The 18,040-nt window shown below is 36.1% G+C and overlaps 2 protein-coding genes across 4 annotated transcripts; both read left to right on the top strand.

Annotated features, from left to right (window-relative positions):
* Positions 1 to 6,793: 6,793 nt before the first annotated feature.
* Positions 6,794 to 9,520, top strand: LOC147533401 (uncharacterized protein At2g33490-like). The gene is made up of 5 exons (XM_086647236.1): positions 6,794 to 6,851; positions 6,939 to 7,146; positions 7,233 to 7,469; positions 8,030 to 8,086; positions 8,398 to 9,520. The coding sequence occupies exons 1-5, from the start codon at positions 6,826 to 6,828 to the stop codon at positions 9,454 to 9,456; spliced, it is 1,587 nt and encodes a 528-aa protein (XP_086503362.1). The 5' UTR covers positions 6,794 to 6,825; the 3' UTR covers positions 9,457 to 9,520.
* A 1,161-nt stretch (positions 9,521 to 10,681) lies between these two features.
* On the top strand, positions 10,682 to 14,932 carry LOC147533402 (uncharacterized). Of its 3 annotated transcripts, none has more exons than XR_015227505.1 (8): positions 10,682 to 11,276; positions 11,519 to 12,347; positions 12,533 to 12,812; positions 13,033 to 13,140; positions 13,265 to 13,543; positions 13,656 to 13,799; positions 13,967 to 14,200; positions 14,800 to 14,932. XR_015227505.1 is itself a non-coding variant. In XM_086647233.1 (7 exons), exons 1-7 carry the CDS (start codon positions 11,018 to 11,020, stop codon positions 14,141 to 14,143), a joined length of 2,076 nt encoding a protein of 691 aa, XP_086503359.1. In that variant the 5' UTR covers positions 10,790 to 11,017; the 3' UTR covers positions 14,144 to 14,354. The 3 variants fall into 3 exon arrangements, 1 of the variants encoding a protein (XP_086503359.1); XR_015227506.1 differs by having other exon boundaries at positions 10,790 to 11,276; positions 13,656 to 13,788; XM_086647233.1 differs by lacking the exon at positions 14,800 to 14,932 and having other exon boundaries at positions 10,790 to 11,276; positions 13,967 to 14,354.
* The last annotated feature ends 3,108 nt before the right edge of the window (positions 14,933 to 18,040 follow it).

Below are 18,040 nucleotides of genomic sequence, written 5' to 3' on the forward strand. Positions count from 1 at the left end.
TTTTAGTGGCCAGGTTACCGCTTTCCCTATCTGGGTTTAAGTTTTAACGAGGTTTTGATGATACTTGAAATGGTCATTCGTTGACTAATGTCAAAAAGTCAAGAAAAGACCAGAAGCCCAACGGGCAACCCGTCTCTAGGCAACAAGACATCTTAGCCCGAAGAGGTCTACAACCTAAGCCCAAAATCGAGAGGTTGGCCAAATTATCAAAGGAGTTTCAGCCTGCCTTCTTCAAACACGACCAGGTCTGCCCAGGGATTCAAAGGAGAGTTGGGGGGTCCATGTAAGCAAGGTTGATGCCTTACACTCTGAACACGGCTAGACAGAAGCGCGCCGCGCGACTACCGTTTTAATCCCAAATCCTCCTAAAGATCTCAGACGGTTAAGATTTTAAGTGTTTGATTAACTTGGGTTGCAAGAGTCTCAAAGGATGAAGCATCTCCTAGAAGATCTATCATCTCAGCAGCAGGGACGGATCCAGGATTTTCACTTAGGGGGTGCGGATTTATATACCTAAATAAATTTTTATTTTGCAAACACAATAATTAATAAAATACTTATATTCATTAATTATATTGATACATCAACGATTACAAACGTAAATGACCTCTACGAGAGTTCATATTTTGAAATGTTCTCATAATCGACTCATTGTCAATTTCACTAAGAACTTCTTTTTCAATAAAGACTACTAAACTATCATTTAACCACGCATCACTCATCCTATTTCTTAAGCGTGTTTTAACTAGCTTCATAGCTGAAAAAGCTCTTTCAACAGAGGCAGTTGCAACCGACAAAGTTAGTGCTAAAGTGATAAGTAAATAAACTGAATGATAAGCTTTATCCCTCATAGTTTCCACCAACGCTCTAGCAAGAGCTCCAATTCCATTTAAATTTGAGAAATCGTCATTTTCCCTCATATCGTAAATGTAATTATCAAGCTGAGAACTTAGTAGCATAGTGTCAAGACTACTGAAATCTGACGAATAAAATTCAGCAAGACGCATCAACTTACTTTTCTCGAAAAGAGCAAAATCTCTAGATGGACTCAAACATGCCATACAACAGAGCAACTCGGTATTCTTCTCAGTGAAACGAGCATTTAATTCTTGAAGTTGCATATCAATAATGGTATTGAAAATCTCTGTGTAATTTGTTGTGCATTCCTTCTGCTTCTCCCTTGAACTATGTAGGAGTTTAGGGTAGATAAATTGATGTTTGTAGGGAGTTTATGATAGATGAATTGAAGTTTATAGAGTGTAGGGTAAATGAGTTGAAGTTTGTAGGGGTTTATGGTAGATGAATTGAAGTTTATAGAGTTTAGGGTAGATGAATTGAAGCTTGTAGGGATTTAGGGTAGATGAATTGAAAGTTTGTAGGGGTTAATGGTAGATGAATTGAAGTTTATAGAATTTAGGATAGATAAATTGAAGTTTGTAAGGTTTAGGGTAGATGAGTTGAAGTTTGTAGGGGTTTATGATAGATGAATTGAAGTTTATAGAGTGTAGGATAGATGAATTGAAGTTTGTAGGGATTTAGGGTAGATGAGTTGAAGTTTGTGGGGGTTTATGGTAGATGAATTGAAGTTTATAGAGTTTAGGGTAGATAAATTGAAGTTTGTAGAGATTTAAGGTAGATGAATTAAAGTTTGTAGGAGTTTAGGATATTTGAATTGATTACATTTAAAAAAAAATATTAAAAAATGGGGCAGCTAGGCTCGAACCCGTACAACTTTGGTTCCACATCTAGAAGCTCATACCTACAACCATCAGGTCACTCTGTTCTTTTGTTATGACTGTGCACGCTGGTTTAAATAAATACTTAAAAGACACAGAGCACTTCAAGAAAAAAAAGTAAAGCTGTGAGTTTCGGACTAATGACCTCATGGTCAGATAGTTTTGAATCCCAGGTTTTACCATCACGCCACACTCTCCTTTATGTCTTCTACGCACATCGTTATATACATATCTTTATAATACATATATAAAAAAAAATTATTACTACTAGTTTTTTTTTCGGGAGGATCGAGGGGGTGCGGCCGCACCCCCTCGCACCCCCATGGATCCGCCCCTGCTCAGCAGGAAATTTATGAAACATCTTTAAGGAGAGGAACTTCCAATTATCTTAGATACGAGATAAACTCAAAAGAAACTGTAACTAAGAAATAGTGGTTTCAATACAACACGGTGTATTCGAACCGCCTCAATCTCACAGTCTGTCCAAAGCAGCCTATAAAAGGGCATCACATCACCTTCAGCAAGGTACGTTCCCTAAGGATCAACCAATACTCAATACTTTAACGAGGAAAGGACAATCAACTGACTGTCATGAGCGTGGGAGAGGTTTTCGGACACTTTGCAAGTCTTCTCCCCAAGTTTCCAGGAGCGGGAGCTAAAGGAACAGTATCATTCAATCAGACGAAATATCAACCATTCAGACGTGATTAAGCATCAAGTCTCTACTTTTAGACTGATAATCGGAATTGCCACTTTTTGACCTCAGCAGGTTACACTAAAAGGAGGATTGACTCCAGCAATATCATCAATTCGGTAACCCGAATCCTTACTCAGTGCTTTTGAAAATTACCTTCGTTATTTTTTCTGCTCCAGCAATGTGTTCACAAGAGGATACCCACAACGAAACTGAACGTTCTCAGTTGGAGGAATCGATGGTTGAGGTTGAGCGCCTCAAGGCAGAAGAACTTCACAGTGATGAAGACGTATGCAGCCTTCGCGACGATCTCCGCAAAGTTAAAGAGGAGGCAGATTTGGTTTTGAAGGAGCGAGCGTTGGGAGAGAAAGTGAAAAGCCTCTAAAGCTCTTCCTTACACCATCTAGTGCTTTCAGAACACATCTCGATGAGTACCGAATGAAGGCCCTTAAGCAGCTATACAAGGAAAGGGAGCAATATCAGACAACACTTTTGGACCCACATCGACAATACATCCCATAGCTCCTAGGGGCGGGTTCGAAGTTCAAGGCTGGCCCTGACTTTTAGGTGGCCGAAGTGAAGTTAAAAAATGAGGCCCCTTGTATTATCCATAAATTGAAAGTTTACCTTAGGCCCTCAAGAACGTACATCAACACCGAACCCATCATATAAAATCTGTGCAAAAACTAAACATCTTTCCCTTCATTCAAAAATACATTCATAATACTTTTTTTTTTTCAATTTAATCCTAGTTGGATTTATCGTAATAGTTAACCAACAGACAGGGGTGCACTTTTTTGTGATGCCAAAATGGACCAGAGAATATTTAGACGATTTTTGTGGTGTACTTTTTTAGTAATGTTTTTGTTATTCTATTGGGGTGACTTCTTAAAACATTGAGTTTTGAGATCTCATATTATATTTGAAGGAGAGGTTTCACAATAAAGATGGCCATTTAGATTCGTCTAGAGTAAAATAAAGTTTATGTAACTTAAATTATTTTGAACTTAACTACATTACGTTTTAGGTTTTACATTATTAGAAAAAAGACTACAAAATTTTTCGCTACAGAAACAAAGTTCTCGACCTCCATTGATGAGAAGAAACTGATTTGTTTGTAAAGAAATGTAATATTCGGAAGGGTTGTAAAATCCTAACTTTTTTACTCTCATTTGACATAACATTAGCATGACTAAAAATGATGGAAGCCATCCAAAATAAATGCTTAAATAAATTGTACTTTACAAATATGAAAAAATTTATTGTAATAACCATACTGTCATGTGGAAACAATTTATTGATGAAGACTTTCAACAAAAAATACAAAATTTAGTGATCAAGCCAAAAGATTAGAACTATATATTCTAAAAATATTATATTCTTTTTGTACTCAATCCCAAAATAATGATTAATATCCTACCGTAACTAATAATAATAATCTATTATACAAAACAGATCCTTGTGACTAGGACAAAATTAATGTTCCTAGATGATGACTAGATTGCCACATAGATTTATGACTGGGACAAAACTCTAACTTGGAGGACATTATCAACCGTCTATTAAATGAATCTCGATCCTTTCGTGACTCCAACCGTTCAGATTTACCCGTTCGTTTTCCTTGCTCTATGTTACGTCTCTCTTTCTCTCTCTATCAGTCGAAACACCAAAAGCCCTCCTTTCTCATCTCGAATGCTTCATTGAATCTCCAAGAAAATCTAAGTTTAGTTGATTTCTTTTATCTCCATGTCATCTAATATTGAGATTTACTACTTTTTAGGGTTTTGATTCAAAAATTATTTTGCTGAGTTCATCTTAAACTGTGTTTGCAATGTTGGGAAAACAATTGCGGCAGATGATTGAGTGTGCCTAATTTGATTTATCTTTAGTGGAAAATCTAATACTACATTTGATTTCATACTCAATTGATATCCCTCTTTGAAAAAATCAATGATTAGTTTTATTGGGTTTTCTTTGTTCATTTTAAATCTATGATTAGAAAGATTGAAATTGTGAAAATTAATAACAATAATCATAGAGAAGAAGGAGGAGGAGAAACATTGTGGAGGCTATGAATCTCATTCATTTTAAACTAGGTTTACAACTTCACAAATATATACTAATGATAAAAGACTAAAAGGCCCTTAAAGGGCAAATTACTAAACAACCCCTAACTATTACATATATTATTCTAACACCCCCCCTCAAACTCACGGTGCGCTGTTGAAAAGCATCGAGAGTTTGCTAGCTAAGCAACGAAAGCGTGGAACCGAGTGTGACTTGGTGAATAAGTCACTGCTAAACCAAATACTGCAAAATTGCTAAACCAAAATCCAATACTGGCAACCAAAATCGACAATCCAATATTGCCCACCAAAATCCAATATCCGATACTGCAAACCAAAATCTAATACTGCAAAACTGCTAAATCAAAATCCAATACTACAAACCAAAATTCAATAATGCAAATTACTGCCAAACTACAAACGGAGAAGATGCAATCGTTGGACAGAAGAAGATGCAAATGCAATATTGCCCAAAGGAGGAAGAAGATTCAAATGCAATATTGCCCAAATAGGAGAAGAAGATGCAAATGCAATATTGCCCAAAGAGGATAAGAAGATGCAAATGCAATATTGCCCAAAGAGGATAAGAAGATGCAAATGCAATATTGCAAACACTCAAATGCAATACTGCCCACAATCCAAATGCAATACTGCCAACAAATACACTGCCAACCAATTCAATATCAAATCCAAAACCCCTTTCATATATTTCAGTAACACCACCTCCTACAAATTCCAAAACCAACTTACCCAAAAACCACTCAAATCAAATCTCAGCCAAAACTATCATTCAATACCTCCTAAACCATTCAATACTACCATTCAATGCCCACTCAAAACTACCAGTCAAATCAAAACTCCCACTCAATACCATTGCACCTTCTTTTATATTCAAAAATTTCGTGAAGAGTAATGAAACTAAGCAAACCAACCACCTTTTTCTTTACACCAAAGATCAAAACAACACCAAACAAACTAGCTAAAGAAATACAAAGAATAAGAAGTGCGAAATAACAGTACCAGATTTGCAACGAGAAAATAATTTTTCTGCCAAAGCCCAACGGTACCTTAAAAATAATTTTCTTGCGGAAGCCAAACGATCTCTTGCAGAAAATGAATTTCTCAGTACGAACTCCGAAAGCCAAACGAACCCTACTGTTCCCCATCAAATCATCTTCCTTGCTCCTTCCAAAACCACCATAAGTGAAACCACTTTTAAATATCCACCAAAACCGCCCATCAAAAAACAAAACCAGCATATCAATCCACCAAAACCGCCTCCATTTAAATCCTAAAAACCACTTACTGAAACCGCCCAACCACTACTCACAAAACCGTACTTCACCATCCCAACCAAAACCGCCTATTCTCCTTTCGAAAACAGCCTAACTCTTTTCACCAAACCAATCCAAATTAATCAATCTCCTTTGTCATCTAAAATAGGCTTCTAATTTCCACCAAAACAACCCTTAATAATATCCAAAACCACCTATTTCAGCTACCCAGCAAAAACTACCAACCAAAAACCGTCTTCACCAATCTAAAACCACCTTCTTGTACTCCCCTCTATAAACCACCCAACCTTTAGTACCAAACTAAATCGAAACTACCACTCATTTCCAAACTACCCTTTCGACAAAACCACAAAACCAGCTTTCGTGTCCAGCTCTCAAATCGCCTTCAGGATTTTCTAAAACTGCAAACAAATCCCAACAAATCAAAACCCAAATCAAATTTTCAGACTACCAACAAATCCTACTACTCTACTAGTAAAACTGCCAATATCTAAAAAACCAAAACCACATTCATCTTCTCCCCTATTCTAACTTAACCCATAGAGAAACTTCATGAACCATGCTCTGATACCATGTGAAAATTAATAACAATAATCATAGAGAAGGAGGAGGAGAAACATTGTGGAGGCTATGAATCTCATTCATTTTAAACTAGGTTTACAACTTCACAAATATATACTAATGATAAAAGACTAAAAGGCCCTTAAAGGGCAAATTACTAAACAACCCCTAACTATTACATATATTATTCTAACAGAAATCCCATTTATTTTTCCACAACTATTCATTTTCCTCTCCTGTGGGGTTTCCTGATTTCTTCTGGAGAGAGATAGAGATATATTCGTCCTGGTACTGGTAAACTAGTCTTGTTACTTTTGTAAGTTGATAGTGTTCAAAAAATAACTTTTGTAAGGTGACTAGATGCTGGCTAGGAGAACACCTTAATTCTTACATAACAAAAGTGGAACTGAAAAATTCGTAGTACCCTACTTTTCTCAATGTGTTTTTTCCTTCTTGTTTTTGTGATGTAGGAAATGAAGCGACAATGTGATGAAAAGAGGTCTTTATCACTCCTTTACAGCTTTTTATCGTTTGATTGTTTTTTTCGTTTTTGTGAATTAATCTCATTTTTGTATATCAATTACAGAAATGTATATGAATACATGATAGCCGCACAGAAGGAAAAAGGGAAGTCGAGAACTTCTAAGGCTGAGACATTTTCGTCTCATCAGTTGCAAACAGCTCACGATGAATATGATGAGGAGGCAACTTTATTTGTTTTCCGATTGAAATCATTGAAGCAAGGACAGACTCGGAGTCTTCTAACACAGGCAGTGAGGCACCATGCTGCTCAGGTCCTTCTATGACAATTCTGTGTCTATACTGTGTTCTTGTTTTTGGGTATTAATATGGATTCTTTCATTATTTTTGGCATTTACAGGTGAATTTCTTTAGTAAAGGACTAAAGTCTCTTGAGACAGTTGACCCGCAAGTAAGATCGGTGACTGAGCATCAACATATAGATTACCAATTTAGTGGGCTTGAGGATGATGATGTTGAGGATAGTTATGATGGTGATGGACATGGCTATGATGCGAACGACGATGGCGAACTGAGTTTTGACTATGGGCATAATGACCATAGACCAGATGTTTCAACTTCTAGGAATTCAATGGAGGTGAGACCTAATTCAATCTATAATTTCTGAAGAAGATAAAAGAATTGATCCATTTCTTTCAACAAATAAGCTTTTATATTTCCCTCTCTTTTACTTTGGCTTATTTGTTTTGTATTTTTTTTTTTCAAACTATTAATGAATATTTATGGAGAAAGAATAAAACGATACAAGACTAGGTGACCATGATATATCATCATAGCCTTCCAATGGTTTACAAAATCATAGTATGATTTATATGTTACCCGTCCCATATTTCTATTCCAGTGGAATAACAGTCCTTTATTGTCTTCCACCCTTAGGATACTACAAGGATTAGTGTCCTTGAAAATTTTGTCATTTCTCTCCTTCCGTAAGCACCAAATTATGGCTGTAGGGCTTATATTCCAGATCTCCTTCTGCCATTGGGGATTTTTAGACACCCCATTGGTAGATGGCTTGGTCATTTGTTTTGTATTATTACGGCCTAAAGAGGACAGCTATGCAAGTTATTGTCTATGTTAACTTTAGCTTATTCACGCCTCCATCCATGTGTAAGATCTAACACAAATTTTACCATGCAGCTGGACCAAGTAGATCTTTCTTTTCCTCAAGTATCTACAGCTGGAGAAGCCGCCGAGGTGAAAATTCTGTCCTATCTTGGGGATTACTAATTGGAAAATAGCTCTTCCTATTTGCATGACGAAACGGGATTTTAGCAAAAAAAAGTTCTGGACGAAATGCATATTGTAAATGCTTCATTTTTTCAATATTTCTTTGCCATACCTTGATTCCTTTTGTAAATACTCCTTTTCAACTTCCAAAAGGAAAAGTAAAAAAGTTACGCATTTAAGGGGATGATCCAGCCATCAAGGTGATTTTTAAACGGGAATGCTTGCTTTTCGTCATGATCATTGAGCTTACGTATGTGTCTCTTCTGGTGTTTTTGCAGGAAAACGTTGACAGAAGCTATCCAGATCTCCACACCTTCAGTAGGGAACCTAAGACAGGCAGTCATTCGGCCCCGATTTTTGCAGAGAAGAGACTTGATACAGCTGAAAGGATAAAGCAACTCCGGCCATCTTCGTCACGGAAGTTTCATACATATGTTCTACCCACCCCTATTGATGCTAAGAGTTCAATACCTACTGGTTCTAGTAACCCAATTATCCGTGGAAGGCATTCAAGCGTTATGGGCACTCCCAATATGTGGTTTTCATCACCTTTGGAACCAAAAAAGCACGAGAAAGATTTGAGAGACGATAAATTGTGGGGACTACATTACATAACATCCCAGTCAGTACTCAAAGAGAGCAACCTCAACAGTTCTTCAAACAAGTTACCTCCTCCTTTAGCTGAGGGGTTCTCATTACCACAACACGATTCGCGTACTGCCGATACTAAAAAGATGAAACGGTATGCTTTTTCTGGCCCAATAGCAAGTAAAGCTTGGTCAGCAAAACCAGCCTTGTCTTCCAGCGGGACTATACCGATGATGGACCCTCCACAACTTGGGCCTAGGCTGCTTTCACGTGTCCCAGTACCTGCAGCATCTCCTCCTAAAGTATCTCCAAGTGCTTCACCGCCTATATCTTCTCCAAAAATAAGCGAGCTGCATGAACTCCCTAGGCCTCCCATTTTCAGTTCAGCCACAAGTAGAAATACACCTTTAGTTGGTCATTCTGCACCTCTAGCAAGAAGTTCAGAACTCTCTTCTACGAATAAAGTGCCGTTGATGACATCAAGTGCAGCTTCTCCATTACCGACACCTCCTTTATCTGTTCCTCGTAGCTTCTCCATACCTTCAAGTGGTCAGAGAGCAATGGCTTTACATGTTGCCAAGCTTTTGGAGACTCCTCAGAATAAAGATAAGGTTGAAGTTGCTTCACCTCCTTTGACACCTATTTCTCTTGCAAACACAAAACCAGCATCTGAGATGGTAGCACGAGCTGGTCAAACAAAAGGTAATTCAAAACCTATCTTTATTTATCTCCCTTTAGGTTATTTTTGAAGCATGGGATGATACATTATAGTGCATTTCCTTACCTATATCAATGTCGAGGCTGTGTACATTTATTATCTCATCTTACCTTCTTGGTTAGAAAAACTTGATCGTTTTCTTATGAGTCACTAAAAGTGGTTCTGAAATTCAGTTTTCTCGCTCAGATAATATTACCAGATACTCTATCCCTCCTCACGTACCGTATACCCGATTCCTCATACCCTTTTTGGGTGGTTCGCGTTCCAGTACTCCAAATTTGGCCTATCGGAATTCTCTATCTCAATTAACCCAATTTCTTTGTAAACATCAATAAGTCTCCTACTGAAACATACCAATGTATAGTTGTGGAAAAATAAATGGGATTTCAATCTTTCTAATCATAGATTTAAAATGTTCATGAAATTCTATTGGTGTGGCATCACCATCAACAAAACAAATAAATTGTTCATGAAATGCAAATAACACAATTGACTTTACAAACCTTCTCGCAGATTTTGGATGCCGAATTCAAATTCTATATATTTATCCTAATATTAGATATCAAGTTTGAAGAGCGTATCTACTTGAAAGGCCTTGTCAAATTCGAAATCGTACGTATCCTACGACAAATGTTGGAAAAAAGCACGAAAGTTTAGTCCTGCTTCGTTTAGTGAATATGCTAATGGATTAGAATATAATATATTTAAAGATGTTGAAATTTGTTTGATTTTTGTATTAACTACCCTTAAACTGTGCCCCCAACAAAAAAAAGTTCTGGCCTCGCCACTGCTTTCAGCTCCTTGATTTCCTCGATAGTGGCTCTGGAGATCCAGCTACATGTGTTCTTCCCAAAAAAAACTGCGTCAATGACATTCGAAGAATCTGATTCGATGACGATCTTTAAAAAACGGAGCTGAAACGCCCATTCCAATCAGAGTATATGGACAAACAAGATTTAGAAAAAATTAGTATTCGATAGGAATTTGTTTGTTATACTTTTATCTCATTTTATATTCAGAAAACTCACGCACAAATCACAAACTAACATTAACCTCTCGTAGATTGTAAAAGATTTAGCAAGTTATCGGTCCGTCCAGGTAGAATTTATGTATTTGAAAAGCATCAAAAGGAAAAGAATCAAACCCCATCTGCCTGTATTCCTATTTCACTTCTCACCTAAAAACACAGATAATGTCTTCCCCAGATCAACGATCACCAACAAGGTCAATAGCTCAATAAGGTCCAAATGTATTTAATAAGATCCAACGATCCTTATTCAAAGAGTATAGTCAACTTGAGCTGATAATAACACAGAACCAAGCATCTTTGTGGTTTTGATGTTTGGACCCACAGAAAACCAAAAGCCCTGAAAAGAACCCTAAAAAGAGAAAAAGAGATTGACGTTCCCCAATTTTGTCTTTCAAATTTTACAGAAGAAGGAGAAATCCTTCTTCAAGCATGCAACCCTTAATTTCCTCTTTTGACCCTTATTTTCAATCTTCTCTACTAATCCATTCAATTTCTCAAAATGGGTTTTTGTTATTTTTCTATTTCATCTATCTATTCGGTAGTAATTTGAAGTTTCAATTTAATGGCGGTTTCAGATATAGAAGTTGTTTTGAGTTTCTTGAGAAAAAATGGGTTGTTAGAAGCAGAATCCGCTCTTAAAGATGATATTCTTGAAATAGAGAATATAATTTCATTTGATTTTGAGAAATTTCAGTCTCCGATTAATCCGACACTTCCTCCTGTTAGAATTGAATCGGGTCAAAGTAAGTTGGGGATTTCTGATAATGTTCTTGCCTGTCCTAGTTCCAGCTCTGATGATTTCATAAGCTTGGGTTCTTCTGGTATGAATTTTTTTTTTCTCTTATTGCTACTTCCATTATTCAACTTTAAATTCAGGGGTTTGAAGTTAATGGGTTTAGGAGAAAAGGTCATTTTTTGGATCTGTTTTAGCTGATAATTTCTGCTATTACAAGTTCTTTTGTACTAATTTGAATTGTTTTTCCTTGACATTCAATTTGTAGAGTTTGAAAGTAATTCATTAACTTGTTAATGATTGATGTTTTATGTTTGTATTCAAAAACAGGGTTCACTAATCCATATGGGTTTCACTCAACAACTCAGACTAATAAATCAGATGATAGTTCATCTGATAGATTATCGCAATTCGGTACTGCTCGTAATTACCCCGACTCTGGTATGTTGAATGATATGTTTTTATGTGATGAAAAAGATGATGATTATTTCGATAAAGATTTCGTTAGTTGTCGAAGTGAGGATAAGTTTATAACAACCTCAAATGCCATTGAACAATATGAGAATTCATCAGGCAAGTCGTTTTTTCTTAGTAATAACTTAGTAGATGATATAGATGACATCTTCCTCAAAGATTGTTATCATTTGTATAAGACTTCCCAACTCGAAAATGGTATAGAAGCTGAGCCAAAGGGTGGAAGTGAAAGTAATTTGTTGGTTCCGATTTATGATTGTTGTATTGGACTAGAAGGGTTTAATGTTGAAGAATTTGAGGATGGAAACCGCCTAAAAATTGTGAAAGAACCCAACCTGATCGATAATGGTGAAACTAAATGTCCTTCTGGTCGGGATTTTACTTCAGAGAATAGAGTTTTGGAAAGTGGCAACTCTTCCATTGACAAGGAGTCGGCTAATTTTAATAGAGAAAACTTTAAAAAGGGATCTGGTTTGGGAATTCAAGTTTCTGAGCAACCTCTTGAACCATTTGAAGATGATTGCTTTGAAATAGACGATAGCTTATTAATGGCTGAAGAAGCCCATGATGGTCAAGTTGCTGGTGATGGAGAAAATTGCAGTACTGAAAACGACCTGCCAATATATGAAGCCATTGAGGATGAATACGAAGTATTCGATCTGAGAATTATTCATCGAAAAAATAGGTAAGAATTCAAACATTAGACTCAGATAATGAGGGTTTAATGTTATTCAATTTGCCACTCAAATTTCAGTACGACCACGTATAACTTATTTGACTTTTTCTTCCTAAGCTTTGATTATCTATCTATTTGGTCAGATTCTTCTGTATAATTTTCTTGTACCAGTATATTTAATGGATAATTTACAGGACGGGTTTTGAAGCGAGCAAAGATCTGCCTATTGTTTTGAATACTATCTTAGTCGGCAGATATTATGTTACAGAATACCTAGGTTCAGCTGCTTTTAGTAAGGTTGTCCAGGCACATGACATACAGATGGGAATAGACGTCTGCCTGAAAATAATAAAAAACGATAAGGATTTTTTCGATCAGAGTTTAGATGAGATCAAACTGCTAAAGTTTATCAACAAGCACGATCCTTCTGACCACCACCATATTTTGCGACTATATGACTATTTCTATCATCAGGTACTTATAAAAACTTTTTCAATAGAGTAAGAATCATCTCATGTCGAAAATATAAGTAGCATTTCATTATGGTCACACACACACACACACACACACACACACACACACACATATATCCTTCAGTGATATAAGAACACACACACACACATATATCCTTCAGTGATATAAGAACTTCGTGAAACTCGTTAGCTAATATTTGAGGGTTCTGAATTTTGTGCAGGAGCATCTTTTTATTGTCTGTGAACTTCTCCGAGCAAACTTATATGAATTCCAAAAATTTAATCGGGATTCTGGTGCAGAGGTTTATTTTACACTACCCAGGTTGCAGGTTTGTTCAAAACAGTATTCGTACTTTCAGTTTTAGGCATACCCTTTGTCTAATTCATCGCCAGAGGTCAACCGTCTTGCCTGCTTAATTCGTGCTATTAATTAGTTGGTTATTCCTTTTCCAGAGTATTACTCGACAATGTTTAGAGGCGTTAGAATTCTTGCATCAATTGGGGATCATCCATTCTGACCTAAAGCCGGAGAATATTCTTATCAAAAGTTACAGCAGATGCAAGATAAAAGTTATTGATCTTGGGAGTAGTTGTTTTCGATCAGACAACTTGAACTTATATGTGCAGTCTCGCTCCTATAGAGCCCCAGAAGTTATCCTTGGTCTTCCGTATGACGAAAAGATCGACATATGGTCTCTTGGTTGTATCTTAGCTGAGCTCTCTTCTGGACATGTAAGTTCTTAGTATCTTTCCTCGCGATTCGGGAGATAAAAGCAATATTGAGCAATGCATTATCGATTATGTATATTTTCTTCCTTGTGATTTAGTCTGGTGTTCCTGACAGGTGCTCTTTCCGAACGAAGCATTGGTAGTAATCCTTACACGGATTATCGGGATGCTTGGTCCTATTGATATGGAGATGATAGTAAACGGCCAGGAAACAGACAAATACTTCACGAAAGAATATGATTTATATCGTATGAATGAGGTTTCTTTACAATCTCTTACTTATTTTGAATCAAACCGAGATAATAAGATGAACGTTCTTATACGTGTTTTATTTTTCTTTGTTGATTTGGTTCCATCATTAAACTCCCATAAGCGAAGCCTTAAAGTAGTGCTGATTTCATATTTTAAGTTATGTTCTCATTTCAGGAAACAAACCAATTAGAGTATATAATTCCAGAGGAATCGTCATTGGAGCATCAACTAGAGGTTACTGATATCAGATTTATCGAGTTTATCAAGGAATTGCTCGAAACGAATCCAAGGAGGCGTCCATCTGCAAGTGAAGCACTGAAGCATCCATGGCTCTTGTACCAATACGAGTAAAGTTGTTTCCCTAATATCAAGCTGATCGAGCAGCGGATTTTTCAGCACAAGACTTGAGTATGTCTATCTTTTTCAGATTTTTTTATTTGTGTATGAATGTATAGTTTTCATTTTTGTCGTACTTCACATCGTCACGTAGTGCCGTAGTGGTAATAACTTCTTGTTTTATTTGTTACATTTGCTTGGGATAATCCTGTTCTTTTCAGTCTCATGTCTCTTTTTGTTTTTGGTAGTTTGGTCATTTCCCCTTTAATGGATTTTTAGTTTTTTCCTCTGCTATTTATTTATGTGTTTGCTACTACTTTTAAAACCTAATTTCTGTCTAATGAAACCATAGCCTCTACTAATGGTTCATCGCTCTTCTCCAATCTGCTTCTTTGGTTATTTGTATTTGGTAAAGATTTTCACACATTGTATACATATGGCGTTTTGTTTTATACAAATTATACTACACAAACGGCGATTTACATGCTAACGACAATTTCTTATACAAAATATAACATACAATATATAATTTGTTTTTTGTATAAAACAAATTGCATTTTATACGGTATTATTTTCTAGCCTAGTCTAACTTAAATTTTGGAGCTGTCACTAACTATATTTTTTTTGTAACATTAGATTGCCACCATGTTAACATCAATTTTTCGTGACAGGGCTGGTAGTAAGGGCATTTCCACATTCATAGGGCCATGTCTGGGTGGGCCATATTGCAAAGATAAAACTTGAAAAACCTCAATGCTTTCTTTCATTATTGACTGGTCTTAGGCACTAAATAATTTCTTCTTTGGGGTAATTTCTAGAAAGATCAAAATAATATTGAAAATGAGTAAAAAAGCACAAAATATTAGAAAATTATTATTCAGGTCAAAAAGTGTGTAAATACTAAAATATCCTTTTTTGTCATTTTGTGTAACTAAATTCTTTTATTTTTCTTTAAACTTTAAATCGATATAATTTTTGTTTGAGATGTCGTATTTCTATAAAATTATATATTTAGAAATGATTTTTCATTACCTTTCTAACAAGATCCACTTTCAATACTTTTTTCTAAAAAAAACCTGGAAAAAACGTTTTTTTCCTTTACGTTTTTCTGCAAACGTGTTTACAAAAATCTGTTATGCAAACGTGTTTGCAAAAAATCTGTTCTGTAAACGTGTTTGCAACAGCCTGTTATGCAAACGTGTTTGCAACAACGCAAACGTATTTGCAACAATATGTTTTTTTTTAAACGAACAACAATCTGTTATGCAAACGTGTTTGCAACAATTTGTTATGCAACGTGTTTGCAACAATCTGTTATGCAAACGTGTTTGCAACAATCTCGACGACATTAAATGAAACATTTGGGTTGCTTCCTTTATCCTTCCGCATTTTGCATACATGTCAATGACTGAATTAGGGACGACAAGAAACTTAAATTCCAATTAACGTACGATACAAATTTATGTCTATTAATGAGATCCCTTACGAAATTGTGATCTTTAAGAAGCAAATATATCGTGGATTCAATATTGAATTTTGGCTCATTTTCAGTATGTTGATCAATATGCAGCTATGAAATCAGTAAATACATTTTAACCAAATAAGCAGAAACTACAAAAGGAGAAAACGGAAGAAAGAATATGCTGGAGTCGTTGTCAATATCTTTTTGCCCGCTTTGCTTATGACATGTACCAAGTCAATGTTGCATGTAGTTGGACAGTACGCGGCTGGAAGCTGGTAAAATTAGAGGCCATGCACTTTGTAATAGCCTCATTAGCTTTCTGAGGTTCTGCCCTTTCTTCTCTTTTCCTTCATTGGGAACATTATGATAGAGTTGAAATATAGATACTTCAGAAAGTGAATTCCGCTTCTAACCTCACGATCCATAAGCATGTCCATCAGACTTGTTATTCCACGAGGAATGGTAAGAATTACTTCTTGTAATCTAATATGGGAGACCAAAAAACCTTCAAATCTGAGATGTTACAATGAAACAAGGATTCTAACATATAAACGCAGGGTTATATAGGATAATAAGGTACCTATTTTGAAAATGTGTAAGTAGTGCTGTCAAAAGCTGAAGTGTATTATATCGGACATAGAAGTCTTCCTCTGCCTATTGAAGTACAGAAACAAAAAGATGTGTTTATTGAGAAGCAGTCCCTAAATGCATAATAATTTAGACACAACTGATACTTAGCTGAAAAGTATAAAAGCAAGAAGATCTCACCAACAAGCTTAGAAGAAGAGAAATGTTTTCTGCTTCTCTAGATAGCAAATCAGAGTTCATCAATGTCGACTGAACTCATTGTTTGGTCCACGTGCAGTAGGGATAGGAGTTAAAGCGCTTAAAAGTGTTTCTACAACACCTCGGATCTGCATAAGCTCAATGTAAGAATCATTGCAACACTAGTATGTAACTAAAAGAAATATTACACAAGTAAGAGCAAAACAATTGAAGAAGATTGATAATGAAAAATTCAAATAAGTAAAAAGAAGGGAGATAGCATTGAGTTATCTCTGAAAACGTCATCTGAGGTCAGAGACAATCTGTTTTTCATGTGACACTGAATAAACAGTCGCAATAACGATACTGGTACACAAGTAGTATATAAACAACACTCCTCAGAAGCGAGATACTGCATATCTTCCAAGGATAAGGATAAATTGCTTAAGGAATTGCTTGTCGGACTAATTTTCTTTGAGAGGAAAACTATCGAGTTCACAAGCCGATCAGAATGGTCGATCAAAAAAACAAATCAGGGAACTAAAAGCAAAGGCAGAAAAAAGGTAAGATCACAAACCTTTAATAACAACAACAATACTCCAATTTTTTTTTTTGTGATATGAGTTTTGGTAAAAACATTTGTAGATTCTTTGAATCTCCGAAGTCGCCAATTCGTTCAGTTTTCTAATGTATACACATATATATATATACACACATGATACTCATATACATAATAATATATGTAACTTATTTGATGTTTAATGTGTGAAACTTTCTCAGAAAAATAAAATTATATATTTTACTACATATCGGTTTGGTGGTGGGCCGTGGATGTGATGATTGTATGGTAGTTGTGACCAAAATGACAAAATAAGGTGGTGAGCCGGTGAAAGTATGTATATAATAGATGAGAAATGCTAAGTGACAAAATTCTTGACACGATAAATCACACGGGTAAAAGAACGATCCAGATCAAAGTCAAACTTTAAAAAACTTTGAAAAACTTTTGTCTTTTAGTGAAAATGCCTCATCATGTCAAGGATCTTATCTTGTCAAGGATTTTGTCACTGTAGCACTCCCGAATACATATTTACACACAATGTACATTATTATCGGGTGCATGGAGGATATTATTAATCCGGTTATGTCAAGTAAATATTAATAGGTCGGGTTCGGGCGGGATGCCGAGTAGCATTTCAAAACCGAGCCGAGACCTGTTTATCTCCGGGTCGGTCGAGTTCACCCCGCATTCGGTTACCCGTGGACTCTTACGAACTCGGGTGTCCATGTTGAGTTTTGGGTTCTCAGACCTTTTTCCACACCTAAGAGAGATTAATATTAAGGACAAAAACAAAAATAAGAGAAGAAAAAGATAGAGCAATCTTGAAAAGTTAAAATCCGTCAGTGCATAGAAAAATAGAAAAGGTTGGCATTTCTTACACTTTAGCGTTCACGTGAGAACCGACTCGCACTTTAGGGGGTCAATCGAGAAATAACCCTAGCCGTCTAAATGTAAAACAAACCCAAATAAATATAGTTGGGAGAGTCTAAAGGCACCCGAAGGAATTGCTATTTAGGTCGGGTGCCTGTTAGCCTACTAGGGAGGCACGTAGACCGCCTCCTACCTTTTTCTTTTCTTCTTCCGTTCCTCTTCTCTTTTTGTCTTCTACAGCTTCATCGTCTCT

This window comes from Eschscholzia californica, unplaced genomic scaffold, assembly GCF_041429995.1.
Source record: "Eschscholzia californica isolate CP2 unplaced genomic scaffold, dmEscCali1.0.p SCAF_6, whole genome shotgun sequence".
In the NCBI taxonomy this organism is placed as follows: domain Eukaryota; kingdom Viridiplantae; phylum Streptophyta; class Magnoliopsida; order Ranunculales; family Papaveraceae; genus Eschscholzia; species Eschscholzia californica.